Genomic DNA, 24,630 nt, shown 5'->3' on the forward strand with positions numbered 1-24,630 from the left:
CGCAGGTAGACCACTACAGCAAAAGCCGCGTCCGCGTACAATAGCGAGCGCCCAACGCCCCAACCCGCCGTTCCCCACACCCCCGACCGACTGCTGCTGCTGCTCCTCCTCTTCCTCCTCCGCGCGATCCTCAAGGCACCAGCGGCGCCGCAACTTCGCAGAGGAAGCCCGCGCCCCGGCCCCGATCCGATGGCCAACAGCAACCTCCCGCGCCGGATCATCAAGGTGCGTGTCCGATCTGATCGCCCCGGCGCAGATCTCTCTCCGCCTCTGATCCGATTCGTTGCGCTCTCGCTTGTTCTGGCTGACCACTTTCCGTGCGCCGTGCGGTTGGATCTGTGCAGGAGACGCAGCGGCTGCTCAGCGAGCCAGGTGCGGGTGCTTTCTGCCACGCGGTCTCGGCGGATTTCGGCAAGGTTTTCGTTATTTGAGGGCGGGTTTGGTTTCTGTTTGTTGAATTGATTTGGCTTGGTTTGTTCGTGCGTGCAGCGCCGGGGATCAGCGCGTCGCCCTCGGAGGAGAACATGCGCTACTTCAACGTCATGATACTTGGCCCGGCGCAGTCACCCTATGAAGGTGCGAACTTCTAATCTGGAATTTGGACGCCCCTTTTATGTTGCGTGGCGTAGAGTGCTTCTAGATAACGCTCTCCGAATTGGGACGATTCTGTTCTAAAGATGCGACTAGAAATGGGGTGAATTCTGAATTATTTGCTTTAGTTTATGCACACGTAGGTAAGCTTGTATTGTTTGGTCGGCTGGTGACTTTAGCCTCTCAATTTTTAGTTTCTCAGGCAGAGTATTATTATTGATGGGTACCATCTTTCCTTTTTAGTATTCTATTAATGGTGTTAAAAGGTGCAGGTAATTTTAGTAATGTTTACACCAATATAATATGTGGCAGTTACTGTTAACTTGTGTTTTTGTGGGCATTTGCTCTATTTTTGTGGGGAAACAAAATTCATTTCTGACTTCCTAGATTATAACTTGTCCATGGAGCTATTTTTATTACGATGAATATGCAATAATAAACTTTGTTTCTTTCATGATCCCATTACTCTATCAATGTGTGTGATCATTCCCCCCTTGCCCTATCAATTGTAAGACATCTTATTTGCTAGGAGGAAAGGAAGTTACTAGTTGGTTTCCATTTTTAAGTGGTAGGGAATGTCTGGAATGTATAAGTGGGAGCTCACTTTTTATCTTGCTTAGCGGACTTCTGTGTTTTGCTCGTGGCGCATTATAGTAAGAACCACAATACTCTTGCTGTACTAGTAATATTTGTAATTGGAAGACCATTTTCTGTTATTAAGTGTTTAGCATATTATTTTGTACTTATTTGGTTTCCTTATTCATATTCATTTAGTTTCCACTATATCATTACTTTTGCTTATCAATTTGTTAGGTGGAGTTTTTAAGCTTGAGCTCTTTTTACCTGAGGAATATCCAATGGCTGCCCCAAAGGTAACCACGAAATCTTCTTAATGTCTATAGAGTTTTGTGCTCTATACTATTTAGCTAACCGTGTTTGTCCGTAACTTCAGTTTTTTATACAAATAAGCTATGATATGATATGTGGTGCTAGGTTAACTACATGTCTCCTTGTGTTTGACCATTGCGAAGATATCTTAGCTGATTCTGACTCAGTAGTTATTTGGATTAAGCATGTCTTCTGTTGGAAGGATGAGCTATTTTCTACCCTTGTCCTCAGTGTCCACTCAATTGCTGTTGCAGTGTCATAGTCTCAGTGAGCACTTATTTTTGCTTGTGTGCTGTTGCAGGTTAGGTTTCTGACCAAGATTTATCATCCCAACATTGACAAGGTAGGCATGCAGTTTGCTTTGCATTGCCATTTTCCTTTCTATGAATGGTTATTTAGCAGTGGGTTTACTGTTGCAGCTTGGTAGGATATGCCTTGACATTCTCAAGGACAAATGGAGCCCAGCACTTCAGATCCGAACAGTTCTTTTGAGGTCTCTATATCTGTCTCTGCGTGTGTCAGTGTATCATTCCTCATGTTTTGAAGGAAAAAAACCCCGCCATAGTTTCTGCTTTTAACCTAATTAACCAAATCTAGCTAGTAGAGCTGTATCTCTTTTGTTCTTTGCTGCACCAAAAGATTGACTTTATTAACACTGTTCAGTTCCTATGCCTTTTATATTCATTGGGATGCTACCAATTTCTTGACATTGTTCTGGCTTTCAGTATCCAGGCTCTCCTGAGTGCACCAAACCCAGATGACCCTCTCTCCGATAACATCGCAAAACACTGGAAAGCCAATGAGGCAGAAGCTGTTGAAACAGGTAAGTTGAGGTTTACAAATCAGTCTATAGTAGTGCCTCTATTGCCCTGTGATTCCCTCCATGACAACAAGATATTTTGTGGATTTGCAGCTAAGGAGTGGACTCGCCTGTATGCGAGCGGTGCATGACAACCCAGTGTTGTCCTTGATGTAATAACCCATCATACTTCAGTCCTAATCTATTGCCATTTGCTTGATGAGAACAGACTGGAGATATTTGCCATGGAAGGAAGTCTCTAAATGACTTACCAGTGGAATTGTTTGGTTGTACACCTACCTGTGGTCGGTTCCCTTTACCTTTGGGCACCTTTGACTAATCAGTATCTGTGGTAGAACTTGCCGCTACTCCAATATATTTGTTACTTCATGTAGGGGAGTTTCTCAACTGTCCATATTGTTGAAACTGAGGCTTGTTACCTTGGCTGCATTTTTGTTGCTCCTCTCGTTTATGTGCTTGCCATCTGGGAAACCACACTGCTCAAGCTAGGTTGAACTTGCACATTCTCTGCGGAATTGTACCTTATCTGCAACTGATGGAAGGATATGGTTTTTCACAATGCTTTGATATAGCTTAACCCATGGGGATTACGCCAGTCAGTAACAAAAAAGTTCTGACCAATATATTCGTAGTTAGTGATATTGATTTGAGATTTAGAAATCCATGATCGTTATCCACAGGTATGAACTGAATGATATTCTAGAGTGCTGTGACCTTGTGGGGTAGTTTTTTTTTCCATCTAAATCCCTGTTAGCCTGTTAGCATGCCGCGCCGCTTCAAAGGTCACCCCCAGAGTCGCATCATCGTGTTCCTTTCCTATTTACCTCCTTGTTTGGCACGTGTCGACCGCGATCTATTCCTCCCACCGCTGGTGCAGGATGTTGGTTGGATTCCCTGGTCCGTGTGGTACCCTACGGTTCGCTTTCATCTGAGTTTGTATGCATCCACGAACCACGATGGACTTCGAGTGCTTTTCACAGGCTCCCTGTCGACTGTCGTTGCAGCGCCCTTGCCTATGGGAGTGGAGAACTGGAGATTATGTTTGGGCGTCAGTCACTACCACGGCAAACGATCTGCTTTGCTTGTCCGAGCAAGCAATAAGCGGAGCGCTCCTTGATAAAGCCACGCTTCTGGGCTCGGATGTGGCGAGCAACGCGCGGGAAGTAAGTAACCGGTCGTGCGACCGCGACGCGGCCTGACCATGTCACCGCTCTTGTTTGTCTCCTCGTTGCCCCGGCGTCAAGTGCATGGCCACTGAGAAAGGTGATGATTGGTTCGCTGGCGAATTTTCGAAGGCTTGTTTCATCTGCAGCAGTGTTGCTGTCATTATACGGAGACTGCACGGTACAGCACGGGGCGGTCTCACTCTCAACTCTCAATCCTGCAACTAGCGGTGGGTAAAGAGCCTAAAAGTTTAGCTTAGAAGTTTTAAAAACCAGACTCATATATTTTATATAATTTTCAATTAAGAATGATTAAGAACTGATGGATGTTGAAGAAATTATTAGAGTTCGGATGCCCGGCTATACGCAATTGCTTGGGCCTTGGGGGCCCTGGGCAACAGTATGGGCTACCAGCACCAGTTCCCTTGCCAGCTCATGCCCCGGCCCCTGCTGTCATTGTCTCGCTGATACGCGCCGATGGCTATGGTTAACAGCTACAGGAGCACTGTTGCCGTGTTGCGGAGCCGTCAGGCCAGAGCCGAATGGACGCCACGTTGAAAACGGAAAGCGGCAGAGGCCAGCAGTGCGGTGAAAAGCGGGCCGACCTACCACCCTATCCTCACCACGAGACAAAAACCCTGCTGAATCTCCACTGACGCGTGGGCCCCAGCCGCGAGCTCGCGCGCTGGGCCCCAGCTGTCAGTTAGAGTAGCGGGGTCACGGCGAAACGGAGCACCCCCGTTTCCCTCCCGTCGTCCCGTGCGTCCGGGGGAACGGCAAAAGACCAGCGCAGATTCCATCGCCGCCCCGCTGTCCGGGCCGCTTGTTTGTTTTTATTCCCTTCAGCCCAACCGCACCACCTCAGCTCCTCTTCCTCCACCCCCGCTGCTTCCGGAGAGCTCGCGTGGCGTGGCGTCGCGCGTGCGTGCGTGGGCGGGCGCGTGCGGCGGCGGAGCAGCACCGCGCCACCCTCGCGCGCGCGGTCTCGATGGCCGACGGCGAGCCTTCCATCACGCGCTGGACCTTCGAGGTGACTCGCTGACCTCCGCGCGCTCTCCCCTTCCTTCCCGTAGCACTCCTCCCCCGCTATGTAGCTGAGAGATCCGTGGCGCGATCGGTTGGCCTCCCCCGCATGCAGGACTTCGAGGCCTACTACGAGGCGCGCCTCGGCGTCCGCCACGAGCCCGCGGACGACGGCGACGATGGGGCCCCGCTGCGCGGATCCGACCACCTGGCCGGCCGCCCCGCCGTACCACGCGCCAATGGCGGCGCGGACCTCGCCGTATTCGAGCAGTTCGAGCGGATGGTGCTGGTGCGTCGGCTTCGCTATCTCGCGGCTCCCTACGCGTTGCTGCGTTTGTTGACGATGGTTTTGGCTCGTCGTCTCGGAGAATTCTGCAATTATTTGCTTCCCTGGTTTTGATTCGCAGGAGAGGAAGGTAGAGGTGCTCAATGGGGCTATAGAGGATGGGCCGCCGTAAGTCCTGCTACTTGCTTGGGTCTATCGTACGAAGAGTTTGACTACACATTTTTTTCATCTGAACTACAGAAATGATGTTCAAAAGTTAGCTAGTTTCCATATGTTACTCTGCTCCAGCAATTAGTAACCAGTTAGTGTGGCCAAATTCACTCTAAACTGTATTATAGTATTTGTTTGATTTGTAGCCAGCTAAGATGGAATTGAAAGCCTGCATTCTACTTCAGTTGACTGAATTCCAGAGATAACAGGTTTCCAGTAAGATAGAAGTGTTCGTAGACTTATATGCTTTGCATATTGACCAGCAGTTTCTGTGTGGCTTACATTGTGAAAACCATATGATTTTCTATGCTCAGTGGCCCTGATGAATTGTGTGCCTGATTTTGGGCTTCAAACTACAGCAAACAACTAATCATTTTGGTCCTTTAAAGTATGCTACTAGTTGATAAATAACTATTAGGAAAGTAGTTGTTTGATTATTCCAAAACAATACTGACTTTATTTGCAACATGCAGGAAATTTTTTCTAGCAGGATTCTTTTACTTGATCCGATTGTTAATCTTTAAGCATTGGTCTATTATTTTGTCTGGAAACACAACCCTCCAGGACTATGTATTTCACGTGCCATGCATAAGTGTGTTCCTTTTCTTGTAATACACGTGTGGTAACAGGATATATGATGGTTGCAGGGTGAAACCTCTACTTCCTTCATTTGAATCTGCAGAAATGCGTAATTTAGCTGAGTCATTGTTGAGGTAATAACATTGTGTCAAAAAATCTGTACAGGACATTATTCATATGGCACTGAAATGTATTTTGGACTGTTGTTACTAACTTACTATAGCTTCCTTGTCCAATGCCTACAGGGATATAATTCGTGGGAGCCCAGATGTCAAGTGGGAAAGCATAAAAGGTCTGGAGAATGCAAAGCGGCTCCTCAAAGAAGCAGTTGTCATGCCCATTAAATATCCCAAGTAGGCTTGTTTCTCAACGAAATATATTGTAGGCTGTAATTCTACAGCCTAGAAAATATTTGATGAAATGAAAGACTCACATGTCCTGCAGTTCCAAGTAGATGCTTTTTTTTCCTTTGCATTTGAGCATGTGTTTGACTATACTTAAGCAGCAAAGCTACGCAAAGCACTTCTATAAAGATACTTTCTTACTTTCATAACATATCCTAAACACGATATTTGTATTTCTATACGTTTATGATATTCATGTCTCAGAAGGTTTGCTTTATAAATTTGTATTTGTATACTTTTCACATTGGCTTTCCAATTCTACTGATTCAAAAGGTCAACTCTGTCAAGCAATGTATTGCAATTGGGTAATCAGTTATTTAATTTCTTACTTTGCCAGTTCAATTACTGGATACAAAATAAGGGACGATTTGTAAGCTATATTCATCTTTATTAGAGTAAATGTTTAAACAATGCCACAGTAATATTCATCTGCTATTGAAAGGAGTGTTTATCGCCCCGAAGGTTTGGAGGACAGATGTAAAAATTATATAAGTTGTGGTCTTAAGAAATTCTTTTGTATGCCCAACTTTTTTCAATCATGTGGTGTCCTATGGGATATATTTTTCTCTGTTTATTAATCAGATTCATCTGATATAACTAAAGTTAGCTCATATCCTGATATACTATTGAAACACTTCTTGTGTTCTAACTTGCATTTCAATCTCAGGTACTTCACAGGCCTATTATCACCTTGGAAAGGTATATTACTGTTTGGTCCACCAGGAACAGGAAAGGTTTGCACTTCACAAAAATCTGTGTATTTTTTGCCTCGTTCTTTTTTAACAGATATATGATATTTCTATTGTTTTAAGTGTTTTTGTATATATCTATAAGTTTATAAGCCTGCAATGTTTTTCAATGTTTTGCTAAAGAGATACTTCTGCCGTCCATGCTGCTCAATTTCCCCCTTTCCAAAACAAATAACACTATGAACTTTTCATCATGGAACTACAGTAGCTGAGTAAACAATTCAAGTATCTGACATAATTGAATTACCGAGTTACAAAAGTTCTCTGGTATGGTCTACTGGGATATAGCTAAGCAGATAACTATCAAAGATGATAGAGAATCAAGCTACCTTTATTTTGGTGGCTAAAATCAAGCTTCGTTACACCTAGAGCTGTTGCTTGGAATAAGTTACAGATAATCTGTTTCTTTTCTCTCAGTATTGTTTTTGAATTTAGTTATACTGAATCATTGAAAAACAATGGATAATGTCACTTGTTAACATCAATTGTCTATACACTGGTTTGTTTCAGCTGTATCCTCATCCTTTGTACTATTTCTGCCATTATGTATGTTATCTGTGATGCTATATCCTGTCTCTGCCAACTGCTGATCATTGCCAAATCCAATTGTTATTATTAACCGCAACTTATTTCATTTCAGACGATGCTAGCAAAAGCTGTGGCTACTGAATGCAAAACTACCTTTTTCAATATTTCTGCCTCGTCAATTGTGAGCAAGTGGCGTGGTATGTCACTATCTTTTGTTTATTTCTTGAAATGTTTTTAATGGTTCATGAGCATGCATTGATTTATGTGTTCCATGTTGGCGGCAATAGCTTATGTATTTCTTCTATTGCTCCATATTGTTGCTGCAAATTTGCTAAAGCTGTGACCTTTTCCCCTGTTCTATGGACATTTCTTTGACAGAAATATTTAGGTCTGCTCAAAGTTACATAACTTTTGAAGTTTAATCCTTCCATGAAATGTAGAAGTTGTTTTATGCATAATTATGGAGCTGAAACTTGATCATAAATTGTAACTGGATTGATTTTTCTCAACATTAGTTCAGTATGCAACCAGGAGACAGATAACTGTTGCTATGTTTCCCTTTCTTTCTTGTTTGTATATTTCCCTGCTGCTGTATGCATGTATTGCATGCCAATTGCCAATGCAGCAATGCTTAGGGCCTCCCGTGCTGCCCACTTGTGAGACCTGCTCTTAATTATCATAATGTCCATATAACTTTCTCTAGAGCTGCTAACATGTACCCCTTTGCCTTCAAATAACAACACTTCATGTTCACTGGCATGTATTTATACCATCTTCTGCAACCTATCGGTTCTTAATTGTTGCATTATGTGGCACTTTAGTCTTTCATGGGCATTGTTGTCACTGACTTCCTCGTTGCATCACATGCTACCATGCTTATACAGAGAATATACAGAGTCTGTAATCTTTATGATATTATTACTTCCACGCTTCACATTCACATCATGGAGAATATACATGTAGTATTCTTTTCTGACCTCATTTCCAGAAATGTTATTCTTATTCTAATAGTTAAGAGTGGTGCAGGTGACTCGGAGAAACTAGTCAAAGTATTATTTGAGCTTGCAAGGCATCATGCACCATCTACCATTTTCCTTGATGAGATTGATGCTATTATTAGTCAACGTGGTGAAGCTCGTAGTGAACATGAAGCTAGCCGGCGATTGAAAACTGAGCTATTAATACAGGTAGCTTTCTTGAATGGTATAATCATTCATCTTCCATTGAGAAATATGCGATCTTCTCAACCATAAATTGGTTACAAGCAATAACTTTAGAGGAAAGGTAATCAACAACTAAGTGTTTTGGGGCTCCTCAACACCAGAATTCTAGGGCGTCAAATTTGTGCTTGACTCAAGCCATGTGCGTGTGATTTGCACTGCAATTGAAGCTGCTTTCATCTTACTCAACTCCGGCAATGGTCCAGCGAGGTAAGGGGTTAGGGGTTTTGGGGGTGTGATTTTCACTGGAGATGTGACCTTAGAGGAAGGCCGTGGTGGCAGGGTGGCCCAGTTGATGCCGCCAGCTGCTGGCAGTAATGGAGTACCGGTTGTGCAGTGCCTGGGCCGGGGCATCACAGCAAGCCAGGTTAGCGCTGTGCTGGGTGGCAGCGGTCAAGAGCCACCGGAGACAGGTGTGGTGGCTGGGGTGGGGGCATCATGTGCTCGATGGTGAGATCAGCTCAGCACCATGGAGGAATGAGTTGGGAAAGAAGAAAGGTTAGAGGTGGAAGATGAACATGCACCGTTGGATTAAGATCTAGTGGCCACAAAAATCGAGTGCCCACAGCCCTCAAAACACGAATTCAGAGTAGACGGACCAATAACTTATGGAAGCTACAAAATCTGGAAAATAAAGACTACCTAACACATGATGATCATCTAGCATCTGCAAACTTTGGAAAATCGACATGCTCAAATACCTTGATTTTCTTTAACTTCTTTAATTCCGAGAACAAGCTGTTTCATTACATTTTGATTTTTTGCTGTAGATGTACGGGTTGGCTAAGACAGATGAGCTTGTCTTTGTTTTGATTTTTTCTTTTTCTTTAATTCTGAGAACGAGCTGTTTCATTAAATTTTGATTTTTTGCTGCAGATGGACGGGTTGACTAAGACAGATGAGCTTGTCTTTGTTCTAGCAGCTACAAATTTACCATGGGAGTTGGATGCAGCGATGCTGCGTCGGCTGGAGAAGCGTGTATCCTTTTCTAAACAATCTTGTATTTCAGATGTTAGTTGATTTGCAAATGTGCATACACCACATGTTTTCCTATAGTTTTCTGAATGTGTGATAGCTATTTAATTTCTTATTTGGGAGTATAACTATTTACACTGAACTGCAGGAAGTCAAATCTCTCGTCTTTTTTTTTCCTTTTTCCAGAAAACTTTGCCTTGTCTGACAAGCCTTCATGGCCAGATAATCATGCACTTTTACAATATACCAATGACCACTAGCATAATTGTATAATGCCCTCCATCTTAAATCGTTTTGTTATCCAAAGTTAGCAGTCTTGAATAACGGACTGCTTATACTCCTTTTCCAATTATTCAGTTATCTTTGCAACTTCTGATACAACCGATTCTTTTGGCACCATTCTAAACAATGTTTGTTTGGTCGCGATCTAGAGAAACTGTAATACTCAGCAGCCACCAGAATGCTTATGTCAAAGCTCAAGCTGCATGTAAAATCTGAAGGAACATTTTTCCCTAACTGTCAATCAGATTCTTGTGCCATTGCCAGAGCCAGATGCTAGACATGCTATGTTTGAAGAGCTCCTGCCATCTGCTCCTGGCAGAATGGAGATTCCCTATGAGGTTCTTGTGGAGAAAACTGAAGGATATTCTGGCTCTGATATTCGCCTTGTGTGCAAGGAGGCAGCAATGCAGCCCCTAAGACGGTTAATGACAGTTCTCGAACGCAACCAAGAAGAGGTCCCTGAGGATGGTATGTGACCTGCCCGTAACAGTGTTTCCTTACTTCTTTTAAGCAACTCTGTGTGTAACAAATGACCCTACTCACCACCAACTGAAGACTAATTGCTCTTTGTTGCCTACTTCTCTTCAATTTCTAGGAAAAGTTTACCTGTATGGCTGTATTTGTTGCACCTAGTGCTTGCAGAATAGAAAATAAGCAGTGCCACAGATCACAAAAATATGAATTTATACAGTGATAGTACCCTACTATGCATGTTAATTAAAAGTAAATTATCAGTAAATTGCTAATCTTTCTATTATAAAGTCAGTGGAAGTTTACCGCTTCTTTTGGGGTGGAACTGTTGCAGAGTTGCCTGAAGTCGGTCCGGTAACAGCAGAAGATATTGAACTTGCTTTAAGGAATACAAGGCCGTCTGCTCATCTTCATGCACACAGATATGAAAAGTTCAACCAAGATTATGGCAGCCATGTCCATGGCTGAAGGTGAGCTGTACGACCAGAGAGTGTTTATGTCACGATTCCTTAGGTGTTCATTGAACTACTCCCTAAGCGTTTGTAGCATTCCTTTCTTTGCAGGAGTCTGTTGTAAGATATTTGTACTCAGTATGTTACTCGTGCATGGGCTGTTATATCAAGGTTGAGTTTCCATCGTTGAGATGAAGGTATCCTTGTAAACACACTGCTTATGCTTGTATCCTGTACATTATCATTCATTTGATGAGTAATAAGCTCTTGGGTAATTTAGCCCCACCTGGAATAAGCAGAAACTAGGGTGCTACCTACATTTGGCTCGTTTTACCTATTTCTCCCGCACTATTCTTAATTCCTGTTTTATGATCCATTGCTTGGGTTCCTTCCACTGCGCAGCTTGAACACCTGCTATTCAGAAAGCCAATCCATTAGTCTCTTTCACGGCCTAATATTTCTAGCGAGGTGCCAGAAACCCAGAATTGTGAGTGCAAATATGCCTTTGGTTCATCACCTGTAATTCATATTACTTCCTTGCAGATGCTGTTCTGTTCAGATTACCAGAAACACAGTAGAATTATACTAGTATACATCAACCAGCCGATGCATGGTAAATGCTGGCGTTCTTGCTTACCAATCTTGATTGATCAGCATATAGTGGCTGTAGCTCACAACCTTCTTCCCAGGAATCTTTGAGCTCCTTTTCCTTCAACCATTCGTCCCACTGAACAAGTGTTCGGTCTCAACGCCGAATCGGTCGCGCTCAGCCTGGCCACAACTTGACGCGAGTTAGGTCCTCAGTTTATTCTTAGCACCACACATTCGCGAAGCATGGAGCACAACGGGTGTATGCTGAAAAATCGAAGACGACGAGCTCAGATGTCACAGTCCGTAACGCTTAGCACTTACTCGAGTTCTCGGATGTAAAGGCAATCACATTGCAGATTTACATTGATTAAGACACATCCCCCGTTCATATGTCAGATCATGGAGCAGGCAGGCCAAACCGCCAAACCAAGGCCCCGCCTTTCTAAACGGCCCCGGCACCGGCTTCTACGTGGAGCGGCTTTTTAATGGAGTCGAAGTTATTTTGAAATGTGTTTGGTATAATGGCTTCTCGTATTTTTCGTGGATGGATGGGAGAAGAGAAATATCCAATATACCCCTAACCATATGACTTAGTTTTATACGCCATTTAAACTGAAAAAAAATATGAGCTAATAGCATCTGCTATTTTTTATGAACGGGGCATAAGCAAACATTGTTATACTTAACCACTAATTAGACAGTGACTAATTCATTTTTCTCTTATTTATTTATGTGGGCCCCACCACTACCCGTCCTTATCCTTCCGCTGCTCCTCCGTGAGACTGACCGCCCCAATCCGAGCTCAATTCTAGCCATGGTCGATCTGTGCTTGCCGCCGCCCGTTAGCTTGTTGCGCCAAGCTCGCCGGCTCCAAGGTCGCCGTCCCCAGCCGCAGGTCCAGGCGCGCTGCCACTGCCAGGCCACGCGGCCGCGGCCGTGCTGCCCGCGACCTTGCACCCGCGCAGGTCGGGGCTTAGGTGTCTCTAGCCGCGGCTCCTGGCGGGCCGCGGCGCCGGATCCGCCGATTTGTGGCATCCTGATGTCGTTTCCGGCCTCCGACGCAGCCGCCGGTCAGCCATGTCCCGCCTCCGCCGCTTCCTGAGAGGCTCGAGAGGATGACAGCAGAGAGTGGGGAGAACGCGAGCATGTGATGTCCTGTACCGGTTGGGGGGCGGCGGTGGCAATTTGGCCGTAATTGCGGTCAAATATAGGGGTTTTTTCTATCGAATTGTGCGGGGTCGCGGAGGGAGCCGCGGGGAGCTAGTTTTTTGGGCTCCGTGGTTGCAGTGCAATGTCGCGATGGTACAGCTTCTGGTGAAGCTGTTGGAGAAGCTGCTCAAGAAGCCCTACAAAGAGGGCTCAAGTAACCAACTCGACGCTGCTTGTTATACAATCTGTCAATCTCGGTGTATCTGTATCGTTAATCAAGTGGCTCAGCTCATCATGCATCGTCGTCGGCGATCCCTGGGCGTCGAGCTGGAAGCCATCCAGCCGGCGGTCGGCGAGCGCTCCCGTAGGCGGCAGCCTTGTACTCCCTCCACGTGAAGCTCCGGTACCGGCTGGCCTCCCCGTCCCCGATCAGCTCCGGCACCGACATGATCCTCTCTGCCGGCGCCGGCGCGCCGAAGTATATCGCAGACAGCCGCGCCCGCTCCCCGCCCCCGCCCCCACCACCGCAACAACAACAACAACAACAACAACTTAGCCTTTTGTCCCAAGCAAGTTGGGGTAGGCTAGAGATGAAACCCACAGAAAACAAGAATAAGAAACACAAAAAGTACACAAGCCAAAGGAAGGGTTAGGGGTTAAACAAAAAGTAACAAAGGTCACGGTTCAGGTACATTAATTGCTAATCTCCAAGCGCTCCTATCCATAGCTAATTCCTTAGCGATATTCCACTCCTTAAGGTCTCTCTTAACCGTCTCGTCCCAAGTTAGTCTAGGTCTACCTCTACCTCTCTTTACATTATCGCCCCGCTTTAGAACTCCATTACGCACCGGCGCCTCGGGAGGCCTCCGTTGTACATGTCCAAACCATCTCAACCGATGTTGAATCAACTTCTCATCGATAGGTGCCACCCCGACCCTATCTCGAATCTCTTCGTTCCGGATTCTATCCCTTCTTGTATGCCCGCAGAACCAACGCAGCATACGCATCTCTGCTACACTCAGTTGCTGGACATGTCGTCTTTTTGTAGGCCAACATTCAGCACCGTATAGCATCGCTGGGCGAATCGCCGTCCTATAGAACTTACCTTTTAGCCTCTGTGGCACCTTCTTGTCACAGAGGACGCCCGAAGCCTGCCGCCACTTCAACCACCCGGTTGAAATTCTATGTCTAACATCTTCATCAATGTCTCCATCTTTCTGAAGCATTGATCCTAGATACCGAAAAGTATCCTTCTTGGCCACCACTTGACCTTCGAGGCTAACGTCCCCATCCTCATGCCTAGTCGGGCTAAAGTCGCACATCATATACTCGGTCTTAGTCCTACTCAGTCTGAAACCCCTCGACTCTAACGTGTGTCTCCACAGCTCTAACTTCATATTAACCCCTACCCTACTCTCATCAACTAGCACCACATCATCAGCAAAGAGCATACACCAAGGGATATCACCCTGTATGTCCCTTGTGACCTCATCCATCACCAAAGCAAATAGATAAGGGCTCAATGCTGACCCCTGATGTAGTCCTATTTTAATTGGAAAGTCACTGGTATCGCCATCACATGTTCGAACACAAGTCATCGCATCCTTGTACATATCCTTGATGAGGGTAATATACTTGGTTGGAACTTTGTGTTTTTCCAAAGCCCACCACATGACGTCTCTCGGTACTTTATCATACGCCTTCTCTAGGTCAATAAAGACCATGTGTAAGTCCTTCTTCTCCTCTCTATATCTCTCCATCAACTGTCGTACTAAGAAAATCGCCTCCATGGTCGACCTCCCAGGCATGAACCCAAACTGGTTTTGGGTCACCCTTGTCAATCCTCTTAGGCGATGCTCGATAACCCTCTCCCAAAGTTTCATCGCATGGCTCATCAGCTTAATCCCCCGGTAGTTAGTACAACTTTGAACATCTCCCTTATTCTTGAAGATCGGTACTAATATACTTCTCCTCCATTCCTCTGGCATCTTGTTTGACTGGAAAATTAGGTTAAAAAGCTTAGTTAACCATACTACCGCCCTCTCGCCCAGGCATCTCCACACCTCAATGGGGATGCCATCGGGACCCATCGCTTTACCTCCCTTCATCCTCTTCAAAGCCTCCCCGATCTCTGCCTCCTGAATCCTCCTCACAAAGCGTCTGTTGGTATCATCAAATGAGTCGTCCAACTCGAAGGTAGGACCCTCATTTTCCCCATTAAACAACTTGTCGAAGTATTCTCGCCATCTGTCCTTGATCTCCTCATCCTTCACCAGAAGTCGACCTGTCCCGCCCCCACCACCGCCCAGGAGAAAATTGGATTTTTGTCATCAGAAACGTTGGGCTTCGCAACTTTACGATCATAAACATTGGCTTCGCAAATTTGCCACTTAAAACATTGACAACTTGATTTTCCTACCCTTATCCCTTATTCCCTGTTTTTTAATTCCTTCTCTATTTTCCAAGCACTCAAATGGACGAAAATGCCCTTGTTTATCCTCTACTTTTCCACTGACATTGTAGCAAAATGGCAACAATCCTCAAAATTCCATTGTCAATATGTTTCTAATATGAATTCACTGGGCTTCTTCAGCACTGCTACTCTTCGGCACCTGCACAAGCACCTCAATTCACTTTCTCTCCAACTACAACAGCACCTGCACAGGAGCTCCCCATCGCCGGTCGCCGCCGCACCCGGGAGACAGACCGGCAGGTGCTCATCGGGGACACGGATCCTCCACGTCGAGTGCTTCCCTGGGGGACGTCTCCGGCAGGTGCTCCGCCGCGGGAGCTGCTCTGCCGCAGGTGGCGATACCTCCATGCATGGATCACCGCCGCACACCCGGCACCCGGGAGATAGACCGGCAGGTGGAGGGGTAAGCAGCGGCCGCGACGTGGGGATGCATGCGCGACGGCGAGGGGAGAGGTGCGTGACGGTGCCAGGAGAGGCGGGCTGCAGCGCGTGGCGTGGACATGCGGGCATGCGGCGGCGGGCTGTCAAGCCTCTGGCTGCCAAGACCGAACAACAAGGATGCAGTGCCGAGGTGGCGATAGAGTTGGAGCCGATGGAGAGCATCAGGAACTCGAGCAGCCCCAGGTCCCCGTTGGGCCCGATCCTCCGGTGGCCGTACCCGAGCGGCGCGCCGGAGGAGGTGCGCAGCTTGTCGTTCTGCGGCAGGGAGAAGAAGGCCAGCGCCTCGGCCTCGAGCCTCTCCAAGAGGCCGGCGGGGATGCCGTGGTTGACCGCCTTGAAGAAGCCGAGCCTGCCGCAGGCGCTGGCCACGGCGCCGGCGGAGCCCGGCGACGACAGGTCCACGACCGGGACGGCAGTTGTTCTCGCCATGATGGCCGGCTCGACGGAAAGGTCGGGGCTGGTGGCCGTCGCAAAGGCAGTCATGGCTCGGTCAATCTCGGTCGGGAGTCGGGACTTGCGAGCTAGCTAGTGGCTGCAGACTTCGTGATGTTGTGTGATCGACCTCTGGATGATGGTCAGGTAACGACTAACGAGCGAGCTAGCGTATAAAACATCAGCAGCGTGCACGCATGCGTCAATGGATAATGCGTATGGCTGTCGCTCGTGAACCAACCGCGAGTCATGGACGCAGGGAAAAATTTCGGCAGGTTTTTTTTTTCTAGTAGTGGCATGTTTCTATACGAGGCAATCGCAGGCGGATAAACCTTAGTTGGGCCTATGCAGCTACTTCGTCTCTCTCTTTCTCCCTGTTTGGGCAATTCCTATGTCGTGGAAGCCATGCGAGCCAATAGAATGCTCGCATAATGCATTGTCCCCGACTCCCCGTATAGCTATGTCGGGTGGGGACCACGCCTCGTCACATCCTGGTACCAAGAGAGCGCGTAGTATGGCCCTCTTTGTCAGGGCTCCTTGAACGGCTTCTCCGCCGGCTTCAGTCGGAGCCCTGCCAAACACAGGCACACCAAACAGCTCCGCATCCGAAGCGTCCCAAATACCGCTCTCCAGAGGAGCCGTTCGGGAGTGCCAGGCTCCTCCCGCTTTTTGCCGGTGTTGTCCTCGCGAGGGCGAATGGGGGCCGGCAGCGGAAGAGCGCCACCGGCGCGGAGGCAGCCAACGCGTGGCCGGCGCTGCCGGCGGCGGGAGGGCGACGCTGACGCGGAGGCCGCCAGCAGCGAGGAACAGGCGGCCAGGGCGGAGGCGGACGGCGGCGAGGCACGCGCGGTCGGGGCGGAGGCGGACGACGGCCACGAGCGCACGGCGGGGGTGGAGGCGGACGGCGACGGGAGGGTGAGGCGGACGCGGAGGTAGTCGGCTATGGAATGGCGAGTGACAGGTCCTGGGAAGCAGATTCCCCAACGGACTCACTTCTTGTTGACAAGTGACGGATCCATGGATCCGGGGTTCCCAGCGGACACCTCTCGTTGACCAATTCAAGGCCACGTACGGAACAAGCATCCGTACGCATGTATAGAGCAACAACTTCATCTGGACTATTCGGCTCACAACCTCGACCGACAACTATGTCGGGATGACCGAAGCCCAAATTTTTGACTGTGGGAACTGTCGGCGGCTCGATCCCTACCAAGACGCCGACCAGGGACTTTGACCGGATTTCATCTTACACGTGCCCTCCTCCCCGATCGGCAGGCTGGTCGAGAGGCCACACCCAGCTTACCAGCGGACCTTAGGAGTAGATACGAAGGATAAGAATGTGTCTCGGGGTCAACTTGTTGTACACGGCCAACCACGCCCTCCACGGGGGTTATAGGCCCCTCTGCTGTGGCGGTAGGAGGGTACTATTCCACCTGCCCGTCCTCGCAAAGGGATGGGGCATAACGCCATCATAATCCGTGGGCACGCCTCCGTCACGATAGAGTGACACGATGGAGTGACAGGGTGTGGTGCCGGGGACAGGGCATGACGGCCATACCGTACTTATCAGCGCCCGCCCGCCCCCGACTGACAAAGCACGACGCACAGAGACGAGACAAGACGGCCACTCCACGACGCAGAGCTTGGACGGTGGTCGCTGGAGGGCTCTGGCTGACAAGGTTGGCGGCCCCAACTGACAGAGTAGACGACCCCGACCGGTGGGGCTCGGGACTTTCTCTCTCTCTACCTCACTTTTCTCCTCTTAGGGTAAAGAAGGCCTCCCTTAGACTATAAAAGGGATAGTCATTCACCTAGAAGTCTAGAAAAGAAGCCGATCTCTCGGTAGATTTGAACCAGAGACAATTTATTACATCCTCCACTTAAAGCTTTAACTTCCCAAACTCTCTCGAGCACTTAGGCTCAAGCAATATAAACGACAAACCCCCGACTGGACGTAGAGCATTTTGCCTGAACCAGTATAAATCTTGAGTCATTATGTGCTAGACCACATCCGATCACGACGCGTGATACACACTTCAAATAAGTTTAGCTGCCGGCTATTTCCGGAACCAACGGTTTGACGCCGTCCGTAGGGAAAAAATTGTGCATCCATCATCCCAGCAATCGGATGGCCTCCATCTCCGACGCCTCCAGTCTCGCGAGCTCAGACGACACATTCACTTCGGCTCGCTGGAGTTTCCCGCAGCCCTGCGCATTGGCTGTGGGAACCCCCCGTTTCCATATGGCCTGTTCTCCATGCAAGGCACCAACCACAAAATCAACTAAATCTCCATGTATTGCGGTTTAAAGGAAAACACGAGCATGTTCTTAGTTCAATAAATAAAGAACCATATTGAAAAATATTTATTTGTTTTACTACAGAGGATACGTAACATATGACTTAAGATTTATATTGACTTTGTCCTGAATTGTAGGTCGTTTTGACAACTCTATGCATTTAGATAAACGCTATATCTAGATTCATAATAAAAATTATGTATCTAAATTTGTCAGAATGATTAACAGTTTAGAACGGAGGGAGTAATAAATTGGTACTGGAAACGTGTTTCCCTGTGATACACTTGTTTTTGCCCTGACGTGGTGGGCGGTGGGCCTTAGTGCTAGGCCCACGAGGCTACTGGACAGGCCAGCTAGTTTTTATCACGACTTGTCTGATCCAGGTGAAGTGGCTTGGCATGGCTCGACCCATAGCTAATTATTGGCTTCATGCTGCATTCCCTAGTGATGGCTGCATCAGCGCTGTTCCAAGGGGACCTTAAGTTTGATGCCATTGATCATGTGTGTTGTGTGACTCGACGAGGACAAAGCTGCCATGTAAGAGCAACTGTGCATAATCTAGTAACAGACAGAGAGGTCCTGCCTGTAACTCCCTGTTTTGGTCGTACCACGGAAGATCGCATTACTAATACCACTCCAAATCTCCAATCAAGCTGCTTCGTTCTGGAGATCCGTCTCCAACTACCGTATCGGGCGTCATCGTCGAATCCCCGCGTTCGCGCGAGGCCCCAACTCGGGAAGGCTCCACTCGAGCTCATCCAATTAATCAGAGGGCGGAGCTTAATTTACTTGCACAGCCAAGCCCAACATGAACTCCTACTCCATATAGCCTCGATCGAGCGCCGGATCCGACGGCCGAGTGACCCAATCGGCCCTCTGCTCCGTGGCATCATACGCAGACTCGATCTGCACGAGCTCTAGGACCACTGAGACGAAGGCTACGTCGACGATGACGCGACGTGTATAAGAAAGGCAGAAACTTGCCCTCGTCGTCGATCACCTCGACGATCACCATGGCGCCTATATAATGCCGCTCGAGCTCTGCATTGCCGCGTGCCACACTTGGAAGTCGACACTTGCGCACAAGCACACACGGCTCAGCTGACACCGCTGCATAACTAACGTAACCAAGCAATTTTGTTAGCTGAACCTAACCCCTTGCCAGCAGCTCCGGCCGTCACCGTACCGATTGGATGGCGAGGAACCTCGGCGTTGTTGTCACGAGCGCGTTGCTGCTGGCGGCGCTGGCTGCGTCCGTGTGCTCTCAGGGCGCCGCCGCGGCGCGGCCGCTGGTGGGGAGCGGGCGAGAGGCGGCCGTGGCCGTGGCGGCATTGGCAACGACGGGCCGCCGTCTGCAGTCTCAGGGGGAAGTGGCGGCACCGCTGGTGCCAGCAGGTGACGAGGCTGCCAGGGAAGAAGACGGCAGCGTAGCCGGGTCCAAGAGGCTGAGCCCCGGAGGGCCGGACCCTCAGCATCACTGATCCCTGCATCGGATCCTCCTACTACCTCTGCTTTGCCGGGAGTCACGTGATCACGTGGCGTTTTGCGTGGCTTGCTTATATGTCTTTTGGAAGGCATATAGTGTCATGTATATGGATAATAAACCGAAGGTCAAGGCGCCTTTGGAGTTTTTTAAGTGTGTTTGCGTGTGTGTGTGTGTGTGGATAACAGGACTGCTGAACGAATGAATGGAGATTTTGGTGTCTTTTGGTGTACTTGTTGATCTGTTTTTTTTTCCTGACGCTGAATACTTGCTAAATCTGAATTTTTTTTCTTGTTATTTGTACTGTGGACATGAGACCTCTAGTATATATACGTCAATACTTACATGATCGGCGTGGCTGAAGCTATCATTATCGTTAGAGATGCAAGTTAATTAGACCATGGGTTCCATCCGTAACTCGTCTAATCTTACGATCATTAATTGGAGATTTTTCTAGGCAACTAATTGAAGTTTCCACGTTAATTCTCACGAGACACGATACAAAAATTAATCCCCTAATCTTCGTCTAAATCAGCTAACAAAAATCTGCCACAACTCACAACCGGATAAAGATAAGTATATATGTAGGTTAATGTAGTTGTGCTAAAATGTTTAACAAATTAGAGAGATATGAAAGTAAGCAATTTTGAATATGAGTTATGGCTCTAATTTTTCATATATTTCTAGTACTTATATCTCTTAAAAGCCCGTACTCCGCGCGGTTCGATGGATTTACTTAAACTAATCAGGATTCCAATGCATGAAAATGGAATAAAAAAATTGAACTCAGGACAGTAATCCACAACTACATAATGCGGCCCAAATATTGTCTAGAATATATCGGACGATCCGCATCAGTTTAACTACTGTCGTAAACAACTGATCGAAGACGTAGCTACTGTCATAAACAACTGATCAAAGACGTCAAGTAGCCGGCGCCCGGGGGGGGGGGGGGGGGGGGCACGAATCTCGAGACATAAAAAACTGGCGCAAGAGTCTTTTTTGCTTTTGCTCTGCCTAGCTAGCTAGGATAGATCGATGGGTGGAACAGTGGGTCGGTGCCAAGTTGTGGCTGCCGGGAAGCGTTAAAGTATGGGCAAAGCAAGGAATTTGTCGGGCCATTTGCCGCCGCCAACAACCGCGAAAACCGTTTGCCGCGCGCCTCGCACCGGTCGGTCCAAAAGGCGCCCGATCTGGATGCCATCCGATCCCCTCGCTGACTCCGTGGCCACTAGGCAACTGGGATCATATGATGTGATGCACTTCCCAACCGCCATCAACTGCCAATGCAAAAGGTTTTGTTTGTTGGTTGATGATGCAGTGTTCCATCATGGGCTCAGTGTATGATGCCGACCTTGCATGCACTTGGGGAATGGCAGTTTGAAACGCACTACACTGGTAGCATGGGTGACGGGTCCCTTCCATTCAAATGTTTTTAGCCTTCTGTTATAGGAAGCTCATTATCCACTTGCTACCGAGTCGACTTTCGGCAGGGTGAAAGGACCAATGGCACACCGGCATAGCACCATCTTACACTTATTTGAGAACTAGTTCATCTCGTTCTATATAGTGTCCTCCCTTGTGTTTAGCAAGTTATTGTCAAGTACTCTCTTTGTCGTAAGAAATCTCCAGCCAGGTGGCGGAATGCACCCATCTAATCCTAGTTTAGGATGAGTTTCGGGGAAGCCAAGGTACGCTAGATCAAGAGGAGTATGAACACGGAGAGCACACAAGGGATTTAGAGTGGTTCAGACCACCGGAGCATAAAACCCTACGTCCACTATGTGTTGTATTGCTTGTGAGAGCTTATGAGAAGCTTGTGAGTGTCTGTAAAGCTTGATAGAACTAGTATTCTAACGTGTGCGCTGTCCCTTTTATAGGCTCAAGGGAAGCGCGTACACCGAGCGGGATCCTGACAGGTGGACCCGGCAACATACGTATATATTGGAGCCTTTAATACCACAGATTCGAAAATCTTCCTCTTCGGCTCCTCCCTGTAGTCCTCGATCGGGAAGTCGATGTGCATATCCTCTATCAGGGTATGGTCATGTGCCGTCTCACCGGACATGCACAGTGGAAGACGTGCTGTCACTATTGGATCAATTCCCGCTGACAAGTGAAGGGGCTATGTTGACCTGCCGTGATGTAGCCTCCACGCACACTGTAGCAACGCACGCTGCAGCCCTCCTGCAGCAGATCATAATTACCCTTTGCTCACGCGCGCGGCACTGTGATGTGACTACATGCCGCCCGCCTTCGTACGCAGTGTGGTGATGTGACGCGCCGCCTTGGTAACTAGCGGGCTTACTGTGGTGTCAGCATACCTGCCCGATGTGTCAGTGGACAGCCCACGCCCTGACCCGGGCACGCGCACCCCACTTACCCGCATTTAATGCGGTAGTTGGGCTGGCGTCCCGCAGAAGGCTGGCTGCCACCGGACACATGGCAGAGCTGGCTTAGCAGCCGCTTCCTCACGGGCACGTGGCGGTTTCGGACCTCCTCCCCGGACGGAAGGGAGGTCCGGGCCCCCGAGGCCGGCCCAGGTGCACAGGCCCCCCTGGGGGTCCGGCTTCCCCACGTGGCGGTACCGGACCACCCCGCGGTGGTTCGTGCACGCGGTGGCCATTTCTGAGCACCTTATCCTTGTGGGCACGTGGAGGCGCCGGTCCTGCTAGAGCACGGGGTAAGGTTCGGAGACCGTGACCCCAGCTGTCAGGCCCGGACCGTACGTCCCGTCACCCAAAGGCTTAGTGCGAGGTTACGGATAACCTCGCACCCCTCAGGCTGGACACATTAACAGGAGGTACCCCTGTCTGTATGTATCGACACTCTTCATTTTTAAAATGTAAGTCGTTTTTCTAGTTTTGATCAAGTTTATAAAAAATACACCAACATTACAGCATCAAAATAATCTGTTAAATCCACAACGTAATATGTGTTGTTAGTGCATTTATTTGTACTAGAGATGTTTATACATTTTTCTATAGATTTGATCAAAATTAAAGATATTTGATTTAGAAAAAAAAACTAAAACGATCTGCATTTCAGAACGGAAGGGATATCTTATTAAGCATTATTAAGCATGTGGCCATCAAACTTTTTATTTATTTTGTCATTAGCTTAGGTTGAGTTGTACTAAATTCAGTTAAGTACTGTAGTACCTCCTCCATTGTACCACTATGACAGTACGACTCCTTGTCCTGTCCCTATCATGATATTAACCTAGCAAATTGACATTCGACGCACAACTTCAGATAATGCTCAATGTACAGCAAAAGAATGCGGCCTTTTTACACTTTGCATCGAAAGCGGGGCAGGGGAGATGGATCCTTGTAAAAAAAACCCCCAACATGCATTTTAGGCTACTTTTAGATGTGGCCTCCTAGTCGATCATGCTTCCTGAATGGACTTTTGGTCGCATCATCCCCCATTACAACCTACTAGGTGGACGGGTTGGCTTTGAATTTGGTATTCTTTTATGTCACACCTCAAAATTTCAATTTTGGAATATAAATATCTTTTTGAATAAATTTATCTATACTCTAGACATTTTGAGAATTTGATGGCTTTTATTCTCAAATTTCTAGAGTAAATCCAATCTTTGGAAGCTTGTAGAATGTTTTTTATGATTTCTAAGTATTTTAGTTGGACTTCTCGTGCCCAAACCGTCTCTAAGATTTTTCTTCTAAAAATTTTAGGATTAAATTTTCTCATCTTTTTCTCCTTATATTCCTTCCCTCATTTATTTTTTCCTTGTTTTCTTTCCCTCTCAGGCCAAATTCCTCTCTTTCTATATCTCTGACCGAGCCTAGCTCCGCCGCTTCCCCGATGTCCTGGAATAATCCGAGGCCTCCACGAGCTTCCCCGCGTCGAGGCGAACCGTTTCAGTCTTCCCCACCGAACCAGACCGAGGAGCCGACCCCAACTCAGCCATGATACACACACCAGGCCTCCCCATCGACTCCTTGCTGCAGCCCCCCCCCCCCCATTTCTTATCCAGCACCGTCGGTCCTAGGTGTCCACCCCCTGCGTGCTCCGCACGCCCCAGCCGTCGTGCCTCACCCTATACGCACGCCTTCCCCTGCGTGCGATGACCAGCAGCGCCGCCCCTTCTAACTCCCCCCTGCTGCGACCTTGCCCTCACCCCTCGTCGTGCCGCGCGCCTCCTCGCTCGCTTGCTCGACGCGCCACAGCAGATCACCGGAGCCGAGCACCATCGATGTGCTCCGCTGAGCCGTTTCGGCCACCCCAATCGACCGCGGCCCAAGCAGACGTGACCAGGAGCTGCACCACGTCTAGCTGAAGCCCCGACGAAGCCCCCCGAGGAAGTTGCTATGACGTTTGCTGAAGATGTTACTGAGTTCTAAGCGTATGCAACCCCGATCGATTGCCTGTGAAATGTGAAGCCTGCATTTTCAGGATAAACTGTGTATTTCTGATAGGCTTTTAGTCATTGTAAGTCTTTTTTCTTAATATTATTACTCATTATTCTATTATAATATCGCTCATTATTCTATTATAATATCGCTATATGTACGAACTTGATCCTGACGTACATATAATTATTTATTCAGTTTTTGTTTTAAAAACCGGACGTAACATTCCACCGGCTGCTGTACTAATTTTACTAGCCTACTACGTACAACATCGCTGCACGTAGCGCTATATTCTTTCTATATAATTAACTCACTGAAGCACATCAACACAGGATCGAGGGTTCTAATTACTTGGATAAAAAGCTATCACCACAAGGGACAGTGTACATGCATAGCCACACAGGTGTTGTGCGCAAATATAGCTGTATGCAAATGTCAATCCAGATATGTCAAAAGTAAACGAAAATGCCGTGGGCAAGGTTAACAAAATACTAGTATTTTCTCGAAATTCTGCATTTGAACGGCATGAAAGTTTCCGCGCAGTGGCCAAAGCCCAAGGGCGAATCGGGGAGTGAAAGGCTCAAGTTTGTACGGAAAAAATAACTGCTGTGGTGGATTGAGCCAATGAGACCTGGTCACCATCTTCCAAGGCACCAACCACCAACCAAAGGAAACTTGGAACCACAGTAACCTTGTGCAATGCAAGGCCCTGCCCGGCCGTGCCTGATCCGTTCAGTTGTTAATCC

General features: G+C 47.8%; 2 protein-coding genes across 2 annotated transcripts; both read left to right on the plus strand.

The window, feature by feature from the left end:
• LOC112895212 (ubiquitin-conjugating enzyme E2 36) lies at window positions 1-2,744 on the plus strand. Its single transcript, XM_025963142.1, has 8 exons — window positions 1-225; window positions 345-372; window positions 490-576; window positions 1,405-1,463; window positions 1,781-1,822; window positions 1,899-1,972; window positions 2,205-2,302; window positions 2,393-2,744. The coding sequence occupies exons 1-8, from the start codon at window positions 190-192 to the stop codon at window positions 2,428-2,430; spliced, it is 462 nt and encodes a 153-aa protein (XP_025818927.1). The 5' UTR covers window positions 1-189; the 3' UTR covers window positions 2,431-2,744.
• Window positions 2,745-4,273: 1,529 nt separating this feature from the next.
• On the plus strand, window positions 4,274-10,992 carry LOC112895926 (katanin p60 ATPase-containing subunit A-like 2). The gene is made up of 12 exons (XM_025963930.1): window positions 4,274-4,492; window positions 4,601-4,774; window positions 4,893-4,939; window positions 5,629-5,694; window positions 5,806-5,913; window positions 6,632-6,698; window positions 7,354-7,438; window positions 8,268-8,428; window positions 9,338-9,439; window positions 9,964-10,186; window positions 10,524-10,659; window positions 10,753-10,992. The coding sequence occupies exons 1-11, from the start codon at window positions 4,451-4,453 to the stop codon at window positions 10,655-10,657; spliced, it is 1,209 nt and encodes a 402-aa protein (XP_025819715.1). The 5' UTR covers window positions 4,274-4,450; the 3' UTR covers window positions 10,658-10,659; window positions 10,753-10,992.
• Window positions 10,993-24,630: the final 13,638 nt, after the last annotated feature.

This window comes from Panicum hallii, chromosome 5 (assembly GCF_002211085.1).
Source record: "Panicum hallii strain FIL2 chromosome 5, PHallii_v3.1, whole genome shotgun sequence".
NCBI lineage: Eukaryota > Viridiplantae > Streptophyta > Magnoliopsida > Poales > Poaceae > Panicum > Panicum hallii.

Excerpts from the sequence above, each read along its gene's own strand:
- LOC112895212 (XM_025963142.1), top strand. The coding sequence starts at position 190 with ATGGCCAACAGCAACCTCCCGCGCCGGATCATCAAG. Across the intron at positions 226-344 it reads TCCCGCGCCGGATCATCAAG|GAGACGCAGCGGCTGCTCAG; the intron begins GTGCGTGTCCGA and ends GGATCTGTGCAG. Across the intron at positions 1,823-1,898 it reads ATCATCCCAACATTGACAAG|CTTGGTAGGATATGCCTTGA; the intron begins GTAGGCATGCAG and ends TTACTGTTGCAG.
- LOC112895926 (XM_025963930.1), top strand. The coding sequence starts at position 4,451 with ATGGCCGACGGCGAGCCTTCCATCACGCGCTGGACCTTCGAG. Across the intron at positions 6,699-7,353 it reads GTCCACCAGGAACAGGAAAG|ACGATGCTAGCAAAAGCTGT; the intron begins GTTTGCACTTCA and ends ATTTCATTTCAG. Across the intron at positions 8,429-9,337 it reads AAACTGAGCTATTAATACAG|ATGGACGGGTTGACTAAGAC; the intron begins GTAGCTTTCTTG and ends TTTTTGCTGCAG.